Below are 13,629 nucleotides of genomic sequence, written 5' to 3'. Positions count from 1 at the left end.
TCATCAAGACGAGTTGCTTACCTAGACTGCAAAGTAGCGGGTCTCCTTCGATCCGTTCCAGAAATAACCGTTGACAACTTTAAATATAGAGCTAGCTATTATCGGTATCTTCACGAGATATGAGATTGCACTGAACCATCATGTCATCTGCAGTACCGCGTCTGGCAGTAGTCGCCGCTGGGGCCATGGGCGCTGCCGTGGCGAAACGCCTGACTAGCTTCGGCTGCACAGTCTACACCAACCTTGACGGCCGCTCTGAAGACACACGAAAGCGAGCACAAGATGCCGGGATGATTGACCTCTCTGTCGACGAGCTCGTGCTCAAGTCAGACTGGATTCTGAGTATTTTACCGCCAAGAGATGCTGTATCATTTGCCGAAAAGATACAGAAAGTTGCAGCAAAACACGGCAGGGCGTTACCCTCCCCACAGACGTTTGTTGACTGCAATGCTGTCAATCCGGAAACGGTAAAACGTATCGCGGCGCTATTTGCAGGGACGAGCATCAGGTTTGTTGATGCTGGCATTATTGGAGGGCCTCCGAAGGGCGACCAAAATCCTACATTTTATGCGTCAGCGGAAGATGTGAAAATTTTGGATGAATTCACTGCACTGTCGAAGTACGGTTTGAAACTATCTCCTCTTAAGGGAAAAGGCGTGGGGATCGGAGACGCTAGCGCACTGAAGATGTCGTATGCTGTGAGTGGAACAGGCAGGCGAACAAGTTGTACGTTACTAAAAACACGTTTAACAGGGAATATCAAAGGGAACGACAGGATTGTATACCACGATGGTGCTAGGTGATTGTTATCTTCTTGTGAAGAAATCGGGTGATTGACCCAAGGCAGCGGCTCATGCATCGTCGCCTGCAACCGCGGATGCTCTCATGAGAGAACTACAGATGTCGCAGCCAATTTTGTTGGACCGTCTAGTGAAGACTGTACCGCCTATGCTACCGAAAGCGTACAGATGGATTGGAGAGATGGAAGAAATCGCTGACTTTGTTGGTGGGAGCGAGGGGGACGTCTACCGGGGTATAGCGAAGGTATATGAGCGGATTGAAAAGTCGATAGCGGGTGATCAAGAAGATATAGCGACGTTGACGAAATTTGTAGAGAAAGCAAAGGAATCACGCTAGGATGGACTAGGATACTACAGAAGGCCACTCACATGAATAAAATTTGTTAACGGGATGAAGTAAGTGGTTCACGTTGGTTACAGCAACGTAAATGAACTATGCTGCAACTTGTACTTATATTGATGGTCTGATCTGATATACTTTTCCGAATTCGGGAGGATCGATTACGGCCTTGCAAGGCAATTGCAAGGGGTTACTATCTTTAAGCGATAGTCGAAACGTTGACCGTCGTCGGAACCGTCTACCTTCAAATTTTTCTCTTTTGATTTCCTGCTTTTTGATCGTCTCTTCATAGTTTCTTGATTTGATAAACCACCCAGTTTTCGTCGTCGTCGTCGGGCTCCTTACGTCCATCGGGATTATTGTCACCTTGGCGCCTGGGAAATCTCCACCTCATCCACTTTTTGAATCGTCAAGAGACCCATTCCTTGAACATGGCTGTTGCTGTGGACGAGGCAACCGCTGATTTGAAACTGCTTTCTCAGCCATCAGACCCTCAGGCAGTCCCTGGGTCACAGGCACCCCCCTCTGCAGCCGATCCAGACGCAAAGACCAATGGACATACCACGGATACTTCTGGCATACCCCAAGTAAACGTCAATGGCGAGCCCGTGAGCAGTCTTCGCCTGTCAGCAAGTTTTTGCCGTGTAGATGCGGAGGATGCGAGATGGGGCTCCAATTTTTGGGTGACTTTAGTAGATCCGCAGGTATTCATCTTGTCTCGATCGTCCATATGGGTTCATGTTTAGAACGCACTTTACAAGACTAGTACTGTATTCTTCGCGTGCCCTGCGACTGGACAAGTGAGCTGGGATCCACCAGCTGGTACGTTTGTGTGCGTGATGTCACAATTTCAAATATCGAGCTCTATGTTCTTACAGCTTGCATTTGTGCAGTTTGCCTCCGAGTACGGAGGGAGAGTGGTGGGAGCTCAGTGATGACTCCCGAGGTGGAATTCCATACTATTATCAAACAAAGACAGGGGAGACAGTTTGGGAACGTCCAGATGGTTTTGTTATTCCCCTGACTATCATTCAAGTGATACATTCATGTCAACTGATCTCTCTTACAAGAGTAGCTGATGCTCTTTCTACAGCAAACCGCCCTGGGTCGTCGCCTCTCGCAAACTGGCATGCGCAAAACGACTTCGGATTCCCCTTTAGCGCCAGGCCGGTCTCCCTGTATAACTCGGACTCGCTCACAGGCAAGCATAAAAGATGCACATCATACATCACTCCGTTCCAACGAGCCCCCGTTGCCCAGACACTCGTTATCATCTATGCGGAGTTCGCCAGGAAGGATGTCGGCTTCTGGCGCTAGTCCGACCAAGAAGCCTCCTACCGTAAGGCGCTCATTCACCACAGACCAATATAGCCACCCAGGCACCCCTCGTGGATGGACAAATGGACATCATCTACCCCCTATACCCGCTTCTCCATACGCAACGGAACCTTCCACGCCATCCTCACGAAAATCATTGTCAACGCCACCTGCCAAGGTTGCAGCGAACGGAAGTACACGATCGAGTCGCCACAAAGAAAAAGACAAACGTTTAACTTCAGATATCAATGACACCTCACCATCGCGATCGCGGGCCAAATCATCCTCATATGTACCACACCGATCCCCCGTCCCACAAAGTCTCAACGCTGCTGTGGAGATGTTGTCATTTTCTGAGCGACGGGCTGCTTCTGACATTGGTCACGGGCTACCACCGTCATCCCCACCGGCCATGGATAAACCACGGCCAAGCACAAACCATTCTCCCAAAGAGAAGGCGAATGAGAAACGAGAGGTTCCTCAAACTCCAAAGTTGGCTCCGGGCAACAGTTTTTGGATGGCACGTAGTACGTCGACCCCTCCCACTACAGTACTCGGTAAGACTATCAGCCATCCTGTTCTCAACAAAGGTACAACTTTTCACTACCGATACTTTCTTGTCTGACAACCTGCGTCCAGAGGCAACCAAGAACATGAGCGCCGTCAAGAGCCCCACAGGAGGAAAACCAATTCCAATCACCAGGCAACCTAATCACCCTGCTCCTACTACAACTTTAGCATCTGGGTAAGCACGCCATATTTGTAGATTAATAGTGGCTCATACCTCCTCTCAGCACATATCCTGCCCTTCCTCATGACCTCGCATCAGACATTCAACAATTTGTCGAATCAGACTATGCAAGACAATATTTCTCGACACATCGTACAGGCTTCATCTTCAGGCGTAAGGTTCCCGTTGCACAGATGATGACATGGCAAAAGGCTAGTACCATCTCTAGTCCTTGCGGCTAGCTAGCTAACATACATCCAGGCGCCCCTCAGCTCGCCGCTTCTCACATTGAATCGTTCGCTCAAGAACGATGCAGTCCGGATCTTCAAAGTCATCCAACACATCATGGGCGATCGTGAACGTGAGAAATCTGCCGGTATACCCGTTCACAATAGTTCTGTGCACTCCCTTACGGGAGGCACCGTTGGCTTACTAGAGGAAGAGCGATGGTTACTTGGGGAAGGTTTGGCTCATGGCGAGCTAAGGGATGAGATATATTGTCAGTTGATGAAGCAGCTCAACGGGAATCCCAATACGTATGTCATCCGTCTACATCTGATCTCCAGCTGTCTCACAAGCGTTTCAGAGAAAGCGTTTTTAAAGGCTGGCAAATGCTCTGCGTACTCCTCACTGCTTTCCCGCCCTCGAAGAACTTTGAGACCTACCTGCGTTCCTTTATGCAACAGCGAACGGCTCAGCAAGAGGGCAGGGTTGACGTAATAGCCAAGCACTGCCTCCGCCGTCTGGTTGCGATCTCGAAGAAAGGACCACGCGGAAAACCTCCGACGATGGCAGAGATCGAGACGGCATCGGACGCCGCCTTCAATCCGTCCACATTTGGAGAATCACTGGACGCGACGATGCGCCTGCAAGAGCGTAACTACCCACACGAAAAGATTCCCATCATTCTCCCATTCCTCGCAGACGGTATTCTCGCTCTTGGAGGCATGAAAGCGGAAGGCATCTTCCGCGTTCCTGGGGATAGCGACTCCGTGTCAGAACTGAAGTTGCGCATTGATAGGGGCTATTATACGCTTGACAGCGTTGATGATCCGCATGTCCTAGCTTCGTTGCTGAAGCTCTGGTTGCGTGAGTTATGCGACCCACTGGTACCCGAAGAGATGTACAACGACTGCATCACGCATTCTCACGAACCTGAAACGTGCATACAGCTCATTAGACGTCTGCCTACGATAAACAGACGGGTCGTTATTTTTCTAATCAGCTTCTTGCAGTTCTTTTTGGAGGAGAAGGTACAGACGGCGACGAAGATGACGTCGGCGAATCTGGCACTGGTGATGGCGCCAAACTTGCTCAGGTGTAATTCGGAATCTATGACCGTCGTGTTCACAAATGCCCAGTGCGCATTCCGATGATGTCCTTGTCGATCTATATTAATGTCTTTGCAGGTACGAACAAGTGTTCGTCTATAATCTTTTGATGCATCTCAAGTGCGATCAAATTGACGCGGATTATGTTCCCGTCCATGGCCTTGGTGCCAGTCTACCATCACCCCCACAACCTCGCGTTTCTAAATCTCGCAACAGAAAGTGAACCATACCTACCATGCTATCGTATATCCACCATCTTTTTCTATACCCACCATCCAACTTGATATTGCATTCACGTACATACATTTTTTTTGCTCAGTCCTTGCAAGTGTACCTGCTATCATCTATCATCTTCAAACTCTACTGTCATTCATCAGAGTGCACGCTCCTACCTCTCCTTGTTAATTACGACAAAACACGTATAGGTTAATACGCTATTTGAATTCCAACTGGTCTTTGCCTAGTATCTTGGCACTCAGCAAATCATTTAGCCCTGTCCGTTCTGAGTCCAAGTTGTTTCCGACATTTTGGCTTCAACTTGCACTAGCCGAACTCGGACAGTAACTCACTGCCACTTGTATTTCCACCGTCACTTACGTCGATGTTATCGTCGAGTCATATTACTTTGATACCATTCTTGCTGATATGTTTTCATGCCATATAGAGCTAAGCATGGCTGACAGCATCTTCAAATCTTCAAATCTGCCACGATGTCGCGCTTTTTTGTACATAGCACCTTCGAATGATTTTTGATAATGGCGCACTCAGACTTCATACTATATCAATGAATACTGTAGAATTATTGGAGGACGAGCATGAATGAGGGTAATTTCCGATTTGCCATGTTCGACTAAGTAACCTACCTATCTATTGTGTTCAAGGGTGCACGACTACGTTTCATCTCGTTTTAGGAAAGCTATCAATACAATCCCGAACGAGACGCAACCTTGTGGTACAACACACACGTGTACTCAGTACTCAATCTTAGAGCACTTGGCATCCCAACACGTAGTCGCCTCAGGCCAATCAATCCATCCCACATCAACGACCGTGTCTCCTAGCGGCCGTACATCCATTCATTAAGCCGTTTCCTGATACCCTCGCGTCTATTGCGATGCAAGTCAAGCACAGCGCCTGTGCTTATTTTTCGAAGGATGGGTTGATGTTCTTGTGCGTAGATGTTGAGAGCGAGCGACTGCGCTGCCTAATTGGCTTCTTCTTCCAATCCACCGTGACAGCGGGTTGCAGCTGCATATAGACGCAAAGACTAAAAGGGCGTTATGATAAGCATGCATACAGTGAGCGAGACAGGCCTGGGCATTTCGTATCTTTCTGCGGCGAACAACAATGCATCAACCTCGTCACACGATGTAATCGGAAGACCACGGACCATAAGTAGCAGACTCTCTGGTGAGAGTCTTTGTCTAGAATGATGGCCTCTGGATGATTCAGAAGAGGGTTTTGTTGAGGCATGGAAAAGAGGGATCGGCGGGAACTAGCCCGATGTCGTCTTGAGCTTCCACGACTGAATACGGAACAGGGTATGATCATTCACACCGAGTACCACACTCCGTTTCCATCTGCCAGTGCAATCAAGTGAAATGGGATGCGTGGTAGAACTTCACGACAGTACTTCAAGCTTCAATATCAACTGTGAGCGAACGGCTTGACATCGTGGTAATTTGCAATTGAGATTTGTCAGGCTCAGCGCTCATCGCTCGAGGTTGAATGATTAAGTTTTTTTATTTGGAGATTCAAAATCACACACAACGCTGTATCTGACCGCCGTCAGGTGGAGCGTTAGTATTCGGTAGGTCAATGGTTTCATAAGGCCGACATCTTGACATGCACTCGAGAGAGATCCTGTTCAACAAAATGCAAGATTTCAAACACATAGATAAAGGACCATAAGAAGTTCTACAACTCTCAACTCTCCCAAAATACACCACATACAAGCAATCTTATGAAGAGAAAAGCAACTAAGTAAGGCCATTGGTTTGAACGAAGATGCTATGAAACCACAGTAAACGTTGAGGTGCAGACATCACAGAACGGATATCTAGGCACACCAATGTCGCATTCCTTGATCAAGCATGGGTGAGCGTGTAACGTCCACTGGACGCGTCACGCGAGAGGTTCCAGGTTGTGTTCTGAGCAAGCCCAGTGAGGTCCTGCGACCAGATCGCAGGGGTGTCGACCTGACCTCGTAAGATAGAGGTTTCTTCATAGTCCGACGTGATGTAGGCCCGCAGGACTGGAGTGAACTTTGCCGTGACGCGACTGCCATCTCTGCATTTGATACTGTGAACGCTCTGAAGGAGAAATACAGGAAAGATGACATACCCAACATCGCTGAAGTAGAGTACGGGTGTGGGCATAAAATCTCCTTTGTTTACGAAGCCTGGAGGTGGACAATATGCTCAGGTGAAAGAAGAGGAGATGATGATGGTCACAAACCGACTGCTATTTCTTGAATACTCCCAGTGTGGTTCTGGGCCTGCAGGATGCCAGCGGTTCCCGCCTGAGGGGGCTACACGAGGTATTCGTCGGTGGTCGGGACGAAAATCAACGGAAGCCAGACTTACAGAGAAATGATAGACATCGTTGGCTTCTGTCAGGGTTGTTTTCTCGTTGTTCTACATCATGGCTTGCGTTGGTGCTAGCAATTTCAGAGTAGATGAGAGTCGCTTACATTGATGTTGACGGAGGTCGCAGCACTGATGACCTTCCCACTCTCGACCTGGGCTCTGGCGAATGCAAGCCTATACGATATATAAGCGACTTCCAAGACTATTGATCTTGTTGATCATCTTACTGGGCCGTGTAGGTCGCGGTAGCCCTGTATGGACCTGGAAAGAGGGCTCATATGTAAGTCGGGAACTTGGCAGCAAGAGAACAGGAACACCCACCCGACTTCCCGAATTTGCTGACCCTGAAACAATTGCAAGGTTTTAAATAGTCCAAGATACGAGTAGGCGCACTTACTTCCAAACTATCGGGAAGACGTCCTCGTAGAGGCCATCCACGTTGGGACTCCAGGCGAGCATGATCGTGACCTCCTTGCCGAGGTCGTTGCTGCGAAACGTTGGGTGAAAATTTTGTGCAAGGCGAGATCATGGACACTCACGACTGGAAGGTCAAATTCCTAACGAAGGGTCGGGGAGACATTGTTTCGGATTGTTAAAAACACAAAGTGTACTAGTAGTTGAGATTGAGTGTGGATTGAAGAGCTCGAGTTCTGTAGTTACAGTCTCAGCAAGCAGGCTTTTATATGTTTCGGCTCGCATAGGTTGCACCACCTTCCTTGGTTTGCGATTTAGCCAGCGTCTCTTTCATCCCCCGGTACCTGACGCTGGAGACCCTCATTATTCAACAAGGAGATAGCACATGATGGCCCTCGACTTGTCAGACAGCCGGCTTCTGCACGAACCGATTTCCCTGTGTGTTAAAGTTACGCGCCGAGCAACGGTTGGCTGTCCTTCATACCTGAGTCCGTTTGTGCTCCTTTCATAACGTCACAGGTGGATTAGTACCGAGTACCAAATACTGGGATTTGATCTGCCTGTTAAGGTAGATGACCATGTAATCAAAATAGTCGACCTATATTTGTGGGGAAGCCATGGCATATTTCGTACACGCGACAGCAATATCTTTTTGCTATAGTAGTGACTGGCGCCGTCGACCCGCATTCAGTCTGGGCGAATCAACTGTCAAAGTCAAATGTCAGTCAAACGAGCTGCGAGACGCTGAATCCGCCAGTGCTTAAAGGCTTTAACCGGCGTGTAAACCTGACTTCGCCGAGTTGCAGTGTCGTTCAGAACGTTCAAGGCGCTTCGCCCGTAGTTCTAAAGTAACGTCGCATCAGCGGACAAAAATAATTCACCTTCATCGCCAAAAGCGTTGAAATAAATACTTGAGCGCGTTACGGACACTTGTAAGTTGTGGATGTATGTACATTTATACATCGGGGTTTGCAATATTTAAGACATATTTGTGCGAAATGTTAAGATAATATTTAATATTTAGGTTGTTATCTAAGCAGATTTAAAATTTCAAATGTTAAGTCATCAGGAAATCATCTAGTCCCTTCTATGTTTCAATGCTCGTGAGGGACTCAAACCAAACAAGTCCAATATTTTATTCAACCGCGAGACAACAGTCAGGAAGGACTCAGAAACTAGATATGGTATCGTTGAACTATCAATGTTTTGGGGAAAGGAACCTCTTTTAGGTTCATTCAACAGAAGACTAACTCCAGGACCCTAATGAGAGGGAAAAGGGCAAGAATGAGCGATGTTTCCCCAGAAAGGTAGGAGCTTGACGACGCAAATAGTGCAAGCTTGCCCCAAGTGATAGGAGGGAAGCAAAGACTTACAACAAAATTTTTAATGCACAGGAGGCAATGCATAACGTGTGAAAGGTTTGAGTATCGGCGTGTCTTGAAGGTATGGTGCCATGATGACAGTGTGTTGTCTTAAATACCTTAAGAAAGCATCACCACCCCATCTACCCATAGACTTCACTGTTTCGAAGGGAACTCCCTGCAACAAGTACTCCAGTGTGCCTCCAATGCGGATACCATGGCCTTTCAAAGGCTCGATCTGAAGAGAGCGTGAGGCGCAGTCCAGACCATGCAGAAACTCAGAGTGAGTGAGTGGATGAAGACCAGTGCGATGCTTCCAGCTAAAAAGAGGAGCTGATGCGGGTGTGGAGTTTACTGCAAGATGATTCGACAATGCATAAGCCAGGTCTGCATCACCAGATTGTGGTGTGAAGTACAGGTCTTCCCCAGTTGGGGACATCTTGGTGCAAGGTAAGTGTAAGATGGTGACACGTAAACCGTGACGGTCCTCTCCATAATGAATGTCTGAGCGTTTGACGTGCAAGGAGGGATCAAAGGCAGACAAAGAGCGGAGAGTTACCTCTCCCACGCGTGCAAGAGAGAAAAAGGATACAGTGAGGCATCCAAAGATTGCGGTGTCGAGAGGAGCTGACATATCTAGTACTGAGCATATAGCAAGCAAAGTACTGATGGTGAAGGGGTGACACTTTACACGTTTTGATATAGCTGGTGCTAAACGCGCAGCACCTGCTAATGCCGAGGAGATTTGCGCTGAGTCTGGTAACCAGTCGAGTCCGTGTAACAGGTGCCAGGCTCAGACACCATAAAAGTAATTCTCTAGGGTTTTTCCGGAGTACAATCCAGTGCAGCTAGCAATGAAGCTCAGCAGTAAAATGGAGGAGGCAGGGCCACATTGGTCTTCGGGAATAAGCTGGGCATCGCAAAACACATGAAATACTAGTAATCCAGCACCGTAGGTCTCACGAGTGCCGGAGGCAAGCGAGTGCCCAATAACTGTGAGGATGCGATTAAGATCAACATCTGTCAAAGGAATATACGTCCCACTATGACCAAGAGGTTTACGGCGAGTTGAAGGCAGCCAGAGGCGAAGACGGTCTTGAGCTAAACAGTGAGGATGAAGGTTTGAAGGTAAAGGATTGAGGGAAACTGCGTAAGGTCTGGGACTGGCGGTGGGCAGTGACTCTGGCGCTAATGTGGCCATATTTACAAAGTGTGACTCGTTAATCACTCCAACTCTCTCGGAACTGTAAGAGTTCCTCTCCATAATCCCAGTGCTCTGGCCTGTCAGCCACTGAGAAAGTACTTGAGTGCTGTTGAGAGTGGGAACAGGAGGAGGAAGACAGGGTGTCGAATTCATCGTGCATGAAGTCTTGAAGGGCGGAGGGGAGAATAATGGGGGGAAGAAGCATGGTGGTGGGAGGGAATACTCCATGTGAGGGACCATCTGCTGGGTTGGACGCACTGGGGACATAAGAGAGGTGGAAGGAGGTGTGAGGACTAAGAGGTTCGAGCATAGAGAGAATGCATTGAAAGACGCAGTTGGTTGCCCAGTTTTGGCTCCTTCCATTCTTCCAGCCCTCAACGACTCCGAGGTTGTCGCAGTGTAAGTGGAAATGTCCACCAGCCGAGGGAATGCCAAGGCGAATGATGCAGAGTATGAGTAGTTCGAAACCAACTGCTTTGGCCCAGCCGATGTCTTTGGCTCCGTTGAGAGATTGCCAATCTCGGCGCAAGCTCCAAGTGCGCCAAAACCCCTTGATAACAACTCCAATTCTGACACCGGAGCTTGCATCAGAGAATGCATGGATGTCGATGATTGAGAATGGCTGAGGGATGATCCAGTGGAGGGAAGGGCAGGACAATTGCTCTGTCCACCATGCAAGGTCCTCGTTGAGATGCCGGACGGAGTGATATGGCACGAATGGACGTGAACTGGCAATGCTGAGCATGGATTCCAAGGATGTGAGATAGGCACGGCCCCGGGGAAGAACGAGGCAGGCATGTAACAGTTTGCCATAGAGCTGCTGCGTTTCGAGAAGGACATGAGTGGGACGTTTGAGCCACCAAGCGATGGCCGCCAAGTACTTTTCTCTTTTGGCATCAGCCAATGCAATGATGAGACATGTGAGGTTCCACAGAAGTCCAATGAATAAAACGGTATAAGCGAACTGAGTATCCTTCATAATCTCCCAAGGAATGCCCAAATTGATGGAAGACTCGTCAATATCAGCGAAAGAACTACTGAAAGGTTGGTCTTCAGGAGTGCGATTAGAAACTGTGGAGAAGTCTCGTAGCGGGAAACAATGATCCTCACTGAATACTTTGCATGTTCCATCCTCAAAGGTATCACCCTCAAACCAAATTCGACCCCCCATTTGACGCATGCCGCCAGTAGACAGGTGCTGGCATACAGAATCGCGATAGCTGTTATAAGCGTGAAGATGTTCACACCTAATCCTGAAGAATAAGTGGTCATTGACCCACTTCATGAGAGGACCGAGTCCCAATGCGCGAAATAAGTCTGCACCAGCATCAGCAACGTAACCATAGGCTCCTGCTGAGGGCCCCATACCAAACGAAGTACAGGTGTCCACATAAAACGAGTCAAGGTCGGACCGCACAACAGTAGCCGGCCATTGGGCAGACAGAAGAGGGATAGTTCTGTAAGCTTCTGCAACATCTCTGGTTGCAGCCTGTGAACCAGGGGGAAGGTGGCGTATAATGGAACAGACCGTGTCAAAAGTGCCCCAGGTGCAAGGGAAGTTGTCGGATATAACCATGGAGTTGATCGAGGGCTGCGGAGCATGTGGAGAGGGAGAATGCAGAAAAGAGAAGTTTTGAATGACCCGAAATCTACCGGGTTTACCAGACTTAGGAATGATCGAGACTGGTGACATTTGAAAGGGTCCCACCAGAGACTGTAAGTCAGAACATGTGAACGGGCCAATGTACCAACCAGCAAGAAGTTCTCGATCGATGATGTCATCAAGTGCCTTGCTATGTTCCATGAGAGAGGGACTGTTGAGGGGAATTTGAGAAATGAGAATGTGAGGGAGATCCAGGTCAAAACCAAAGCGAAAGCCATTTGTAATCTTGTGGTAACGCTCCCGAAGACCACGTTCCTCAAGCAAAGCTTCCCAAGCCAACACATTATAAGGACACACTGGATGAGAGCGTCTGTGCTCGAGGGCAGTTTTGAGCTCCATGGGAGAGCGAGAGACACCCGGAGCATAGGTGTCGTTCATCATGCAAGCGAGATGGGCAACTTCGACCTCGTTGCCAATCGACACAAAGTGGCTTGTCGCTGCTTCAGACGAGCAACTGGCGAAGGACCCATTTGCTGATGGTAGAATAGGAATTGTCCCACAGGCGGTCTGCGGGACATTCAGCGAAAGGATGATTGTTGTGCCCGAGACAAATGGCACACACAGCGGGAGAGCGTTGGCCGTGTGCGCCGTTGGAAAAACCCGCAGATGAACGTGGTGTTTTGTCCTGCCTAGCGCTTTTGTTACGCGAGGAGGGGGAAGGAGAGCGCTCACGCTCAGCCACTGATGAGCACTGATCGACAGAAGGTATGGAAGTGCGAGGTCTCTTTTTGGAGGTGCGATAGTCCTCTCCCGATGACCTGGGGTTCAGACTGTGCAACCTCTAGAGACCGAACATAATCGCAAACGCAAAACGCAGATCACATACCGCAAAACGAAAATGCAACACAATGCAAGTAACCAAATATAAGTCATAGATAGTATCATGACAACAAGTGCGGATAACAAGTGGAAATGAAGAAAACAACGTTAATATCAATTTGAAATTTTAAAATGAAGGAACGAACCTTGAACTCGAAGTCTAAGTCAGCACGCTCTCGTTCAGCATGATAGAGATGATCGAAGGTCCATGACAATTCAACTTCGTCAATCAGAGCAATGTTCCATGCTCCAGCAGGCAATGGAATAGCTTGATGCCATGCCCAACGTTGTTCCTCCTGATAGGCAAGGAGAGCATGCCGCTCAAGAGCATTGTCAGACGTCCAATAGGTGTGTGACATGAGTGCACCGAAGAAGTTAGCCAACATAAGAACGCGTGAGCTGTCCCAGCCGCATTGTTGTAAAGAGGCAATGAAGCGAGGGATGGCATGAGAGAAGTCGAGCAGAGCGAGGAGATGATCAGCGATCACACCAGAGGCAGGACGCGCAGCGTTGGCAGCAATCCAGGTGGTGGAGCCATCTGTGGCAGTTGTCAGTACTAAACTATTGTCATCAGTAGTGTGGAAATTCAGCCGCGCATCTGCAAGCCCTTTGTTGGTCCAGTAGTAAAGCTCAATGAATTGTACTTTGTCCAATTTACGTAGAGTGAAGTCAGACACAAGTATAGCTTCGGAAGCCCGTGTGGGACAAGGGCGGTCAGGGATGGGAATATGGTGTAGATGGTTTTTCTTCTTGTCCTCTTCAGCAAGCAGGTCGGCTTGAAGCTTTTCAGCGGCCGCACGCTGGGTGGATGCTTCATTGATGATATGTTGCTCCTCCACAGCCGCTAGAGCATCAGCTGCAAGTTGCCCCTGCCAGCGGATCCTTAAAGTTGAATTAGTGGCGGTCCAGATGGTGGTCAAGATGGCCGCAGCTTGCTCGTCGGTGGTCGAAGGACCGAGCAAAGGCATGCGACTGCTCTGAAGATCAGCGGAGGTGAAATCCAGACACTGTTCAAGATGCAGATCAGCTGAAAGTCGAGTCATAGTAAGATGTAAAAGAAAA

The 13,629-nt window shown here is 48.7% G+C and overlaps 5 protein-coding genes across 5 annotated transcripts; 2 read left to right on the top strand and 3 right to left on the bottom strand.

Moving 5' to 3' along the window:
* Window positions 1–140: 140 nt before the first annotated feature.
* Window positions 141–1,137, top strand: F5147DRAFT_650247 (6-phosphogluconate dehydrogenase C-terminal domain-like protein; the record flags this gene model as incomplete). The annotated part of the gene is made up of 2 exons (XM_041433435.1): window positions 141–726; window positions 848–1,137. 2 exons carry the CDS (start codon window positions 141–143, stop codon window positions 1,135–1,137), a joined length of 876 nt encoding a protein of 291 aa, XP_041296138.1.
* A 219-nt stretch (window positions 1,138–1,356) lies between these two features.
* F5147DRAFT_680017 (uncharacterized protein) lies at window positions 1,357–4,973 on the top strand. The gene is made up of 9 exons (XM_041436290.1): window positions 1,357–1,844; window positions 1,902–1,972; window positions 2,034–2,175; window positions 2,234–3,047; window positions 3,097–3,202; window positions 3,252–3,399; window positions 3,449–3,723; window positions 3,774–4,547; window positions 4,597–4,973. The coding sequence occupies exons 1-9, from the start codon at window positions 1,572–1,574 to the stop codon at window positions 4,739–4,741; spliced, it is 2,748 nt and encodes a 915-aa protein (XP_041296137.1). The 5' UTR covers window positions 1,357–1,571; the 3' UTR covers window positions 4,742–4,973.
* Window positions 4,974–6,605: 1,632 nt separating this feature from the next.
* Window positions 6,606–7,686, bottom strand: F5147DRAFT_770489 (uncharacterized protein; the record flags this gene model as incomplete). The annotated part of the gene is made up of 9 exons (XM_041441158.1): window positions 6,606–6,807; window positions 6,862–6,919; window positions 6,976–7,048; window positions 7,104–7,154; window positions 7,211–7,280; window positions 7,334–7,367; window positions 7,428–7,450; window positions 7,504–7,593; window positions 7,646–7,686. 9 exons carry the CDS (start codon window positions 7,684–7,686, stop codon window positions 6,606–6,608), a joined length of 642 nt encoding a protein of 213 aa, XP_041296136.1.
* Window positions 7,687–12,031: 4,345 nt separating this feature from the next.
* Window positions 12,032–12,415, bottom strand: F5147DRAFT_570836 (uncharacterized protein; the record flags this gene model as incomplete). The annotated part of the gene is given in 2 exon segments (XM_041431013.1): window positions 12,032–12,188; window positions 12,204–12,415. Coding segments are annotated over 2 exon segments (369 nt in total), but the record flags the coding sequence as incomplete, so codon positions are not given.
* A 703-nt stretch (window positions 12,416–13,118) lies between these two features.
* F5147DRAFT_539934 (uncharacterized protein) lies at window positions 13,119–13,568 on the bottom strand (the record flags this gene model as incomplete). The annotated part of the gene is made up of 1 exon (XM_041430214.1): window positions 13,119–13,568. A coding segment is annotated over one exon (450 nt), but the record flags the coding sequence as incomplete, so codon positions are not given.
* Between the last annotated feature and the right edge of the window lie 61 nt (window positions 13,569–13,629).

The sequence above is a fragment of the Suillus discolor genome, assembly GCF_016758755.1.
Source record: "Suillus discolor strain FC423 chromosome Unknown F5147scaffold_11, whole genome shotgun sequence".
NCBI lineage: Eukaryota > Fungi > Basidiomycota > Agaricomycetes > Boletales > Suillaceae > Suillus > Suillus discolor.
Note: the sequence above shows the minus strand (reverse complement) of the source record. Positions and strands in the feature narration are given on the sequence as shown.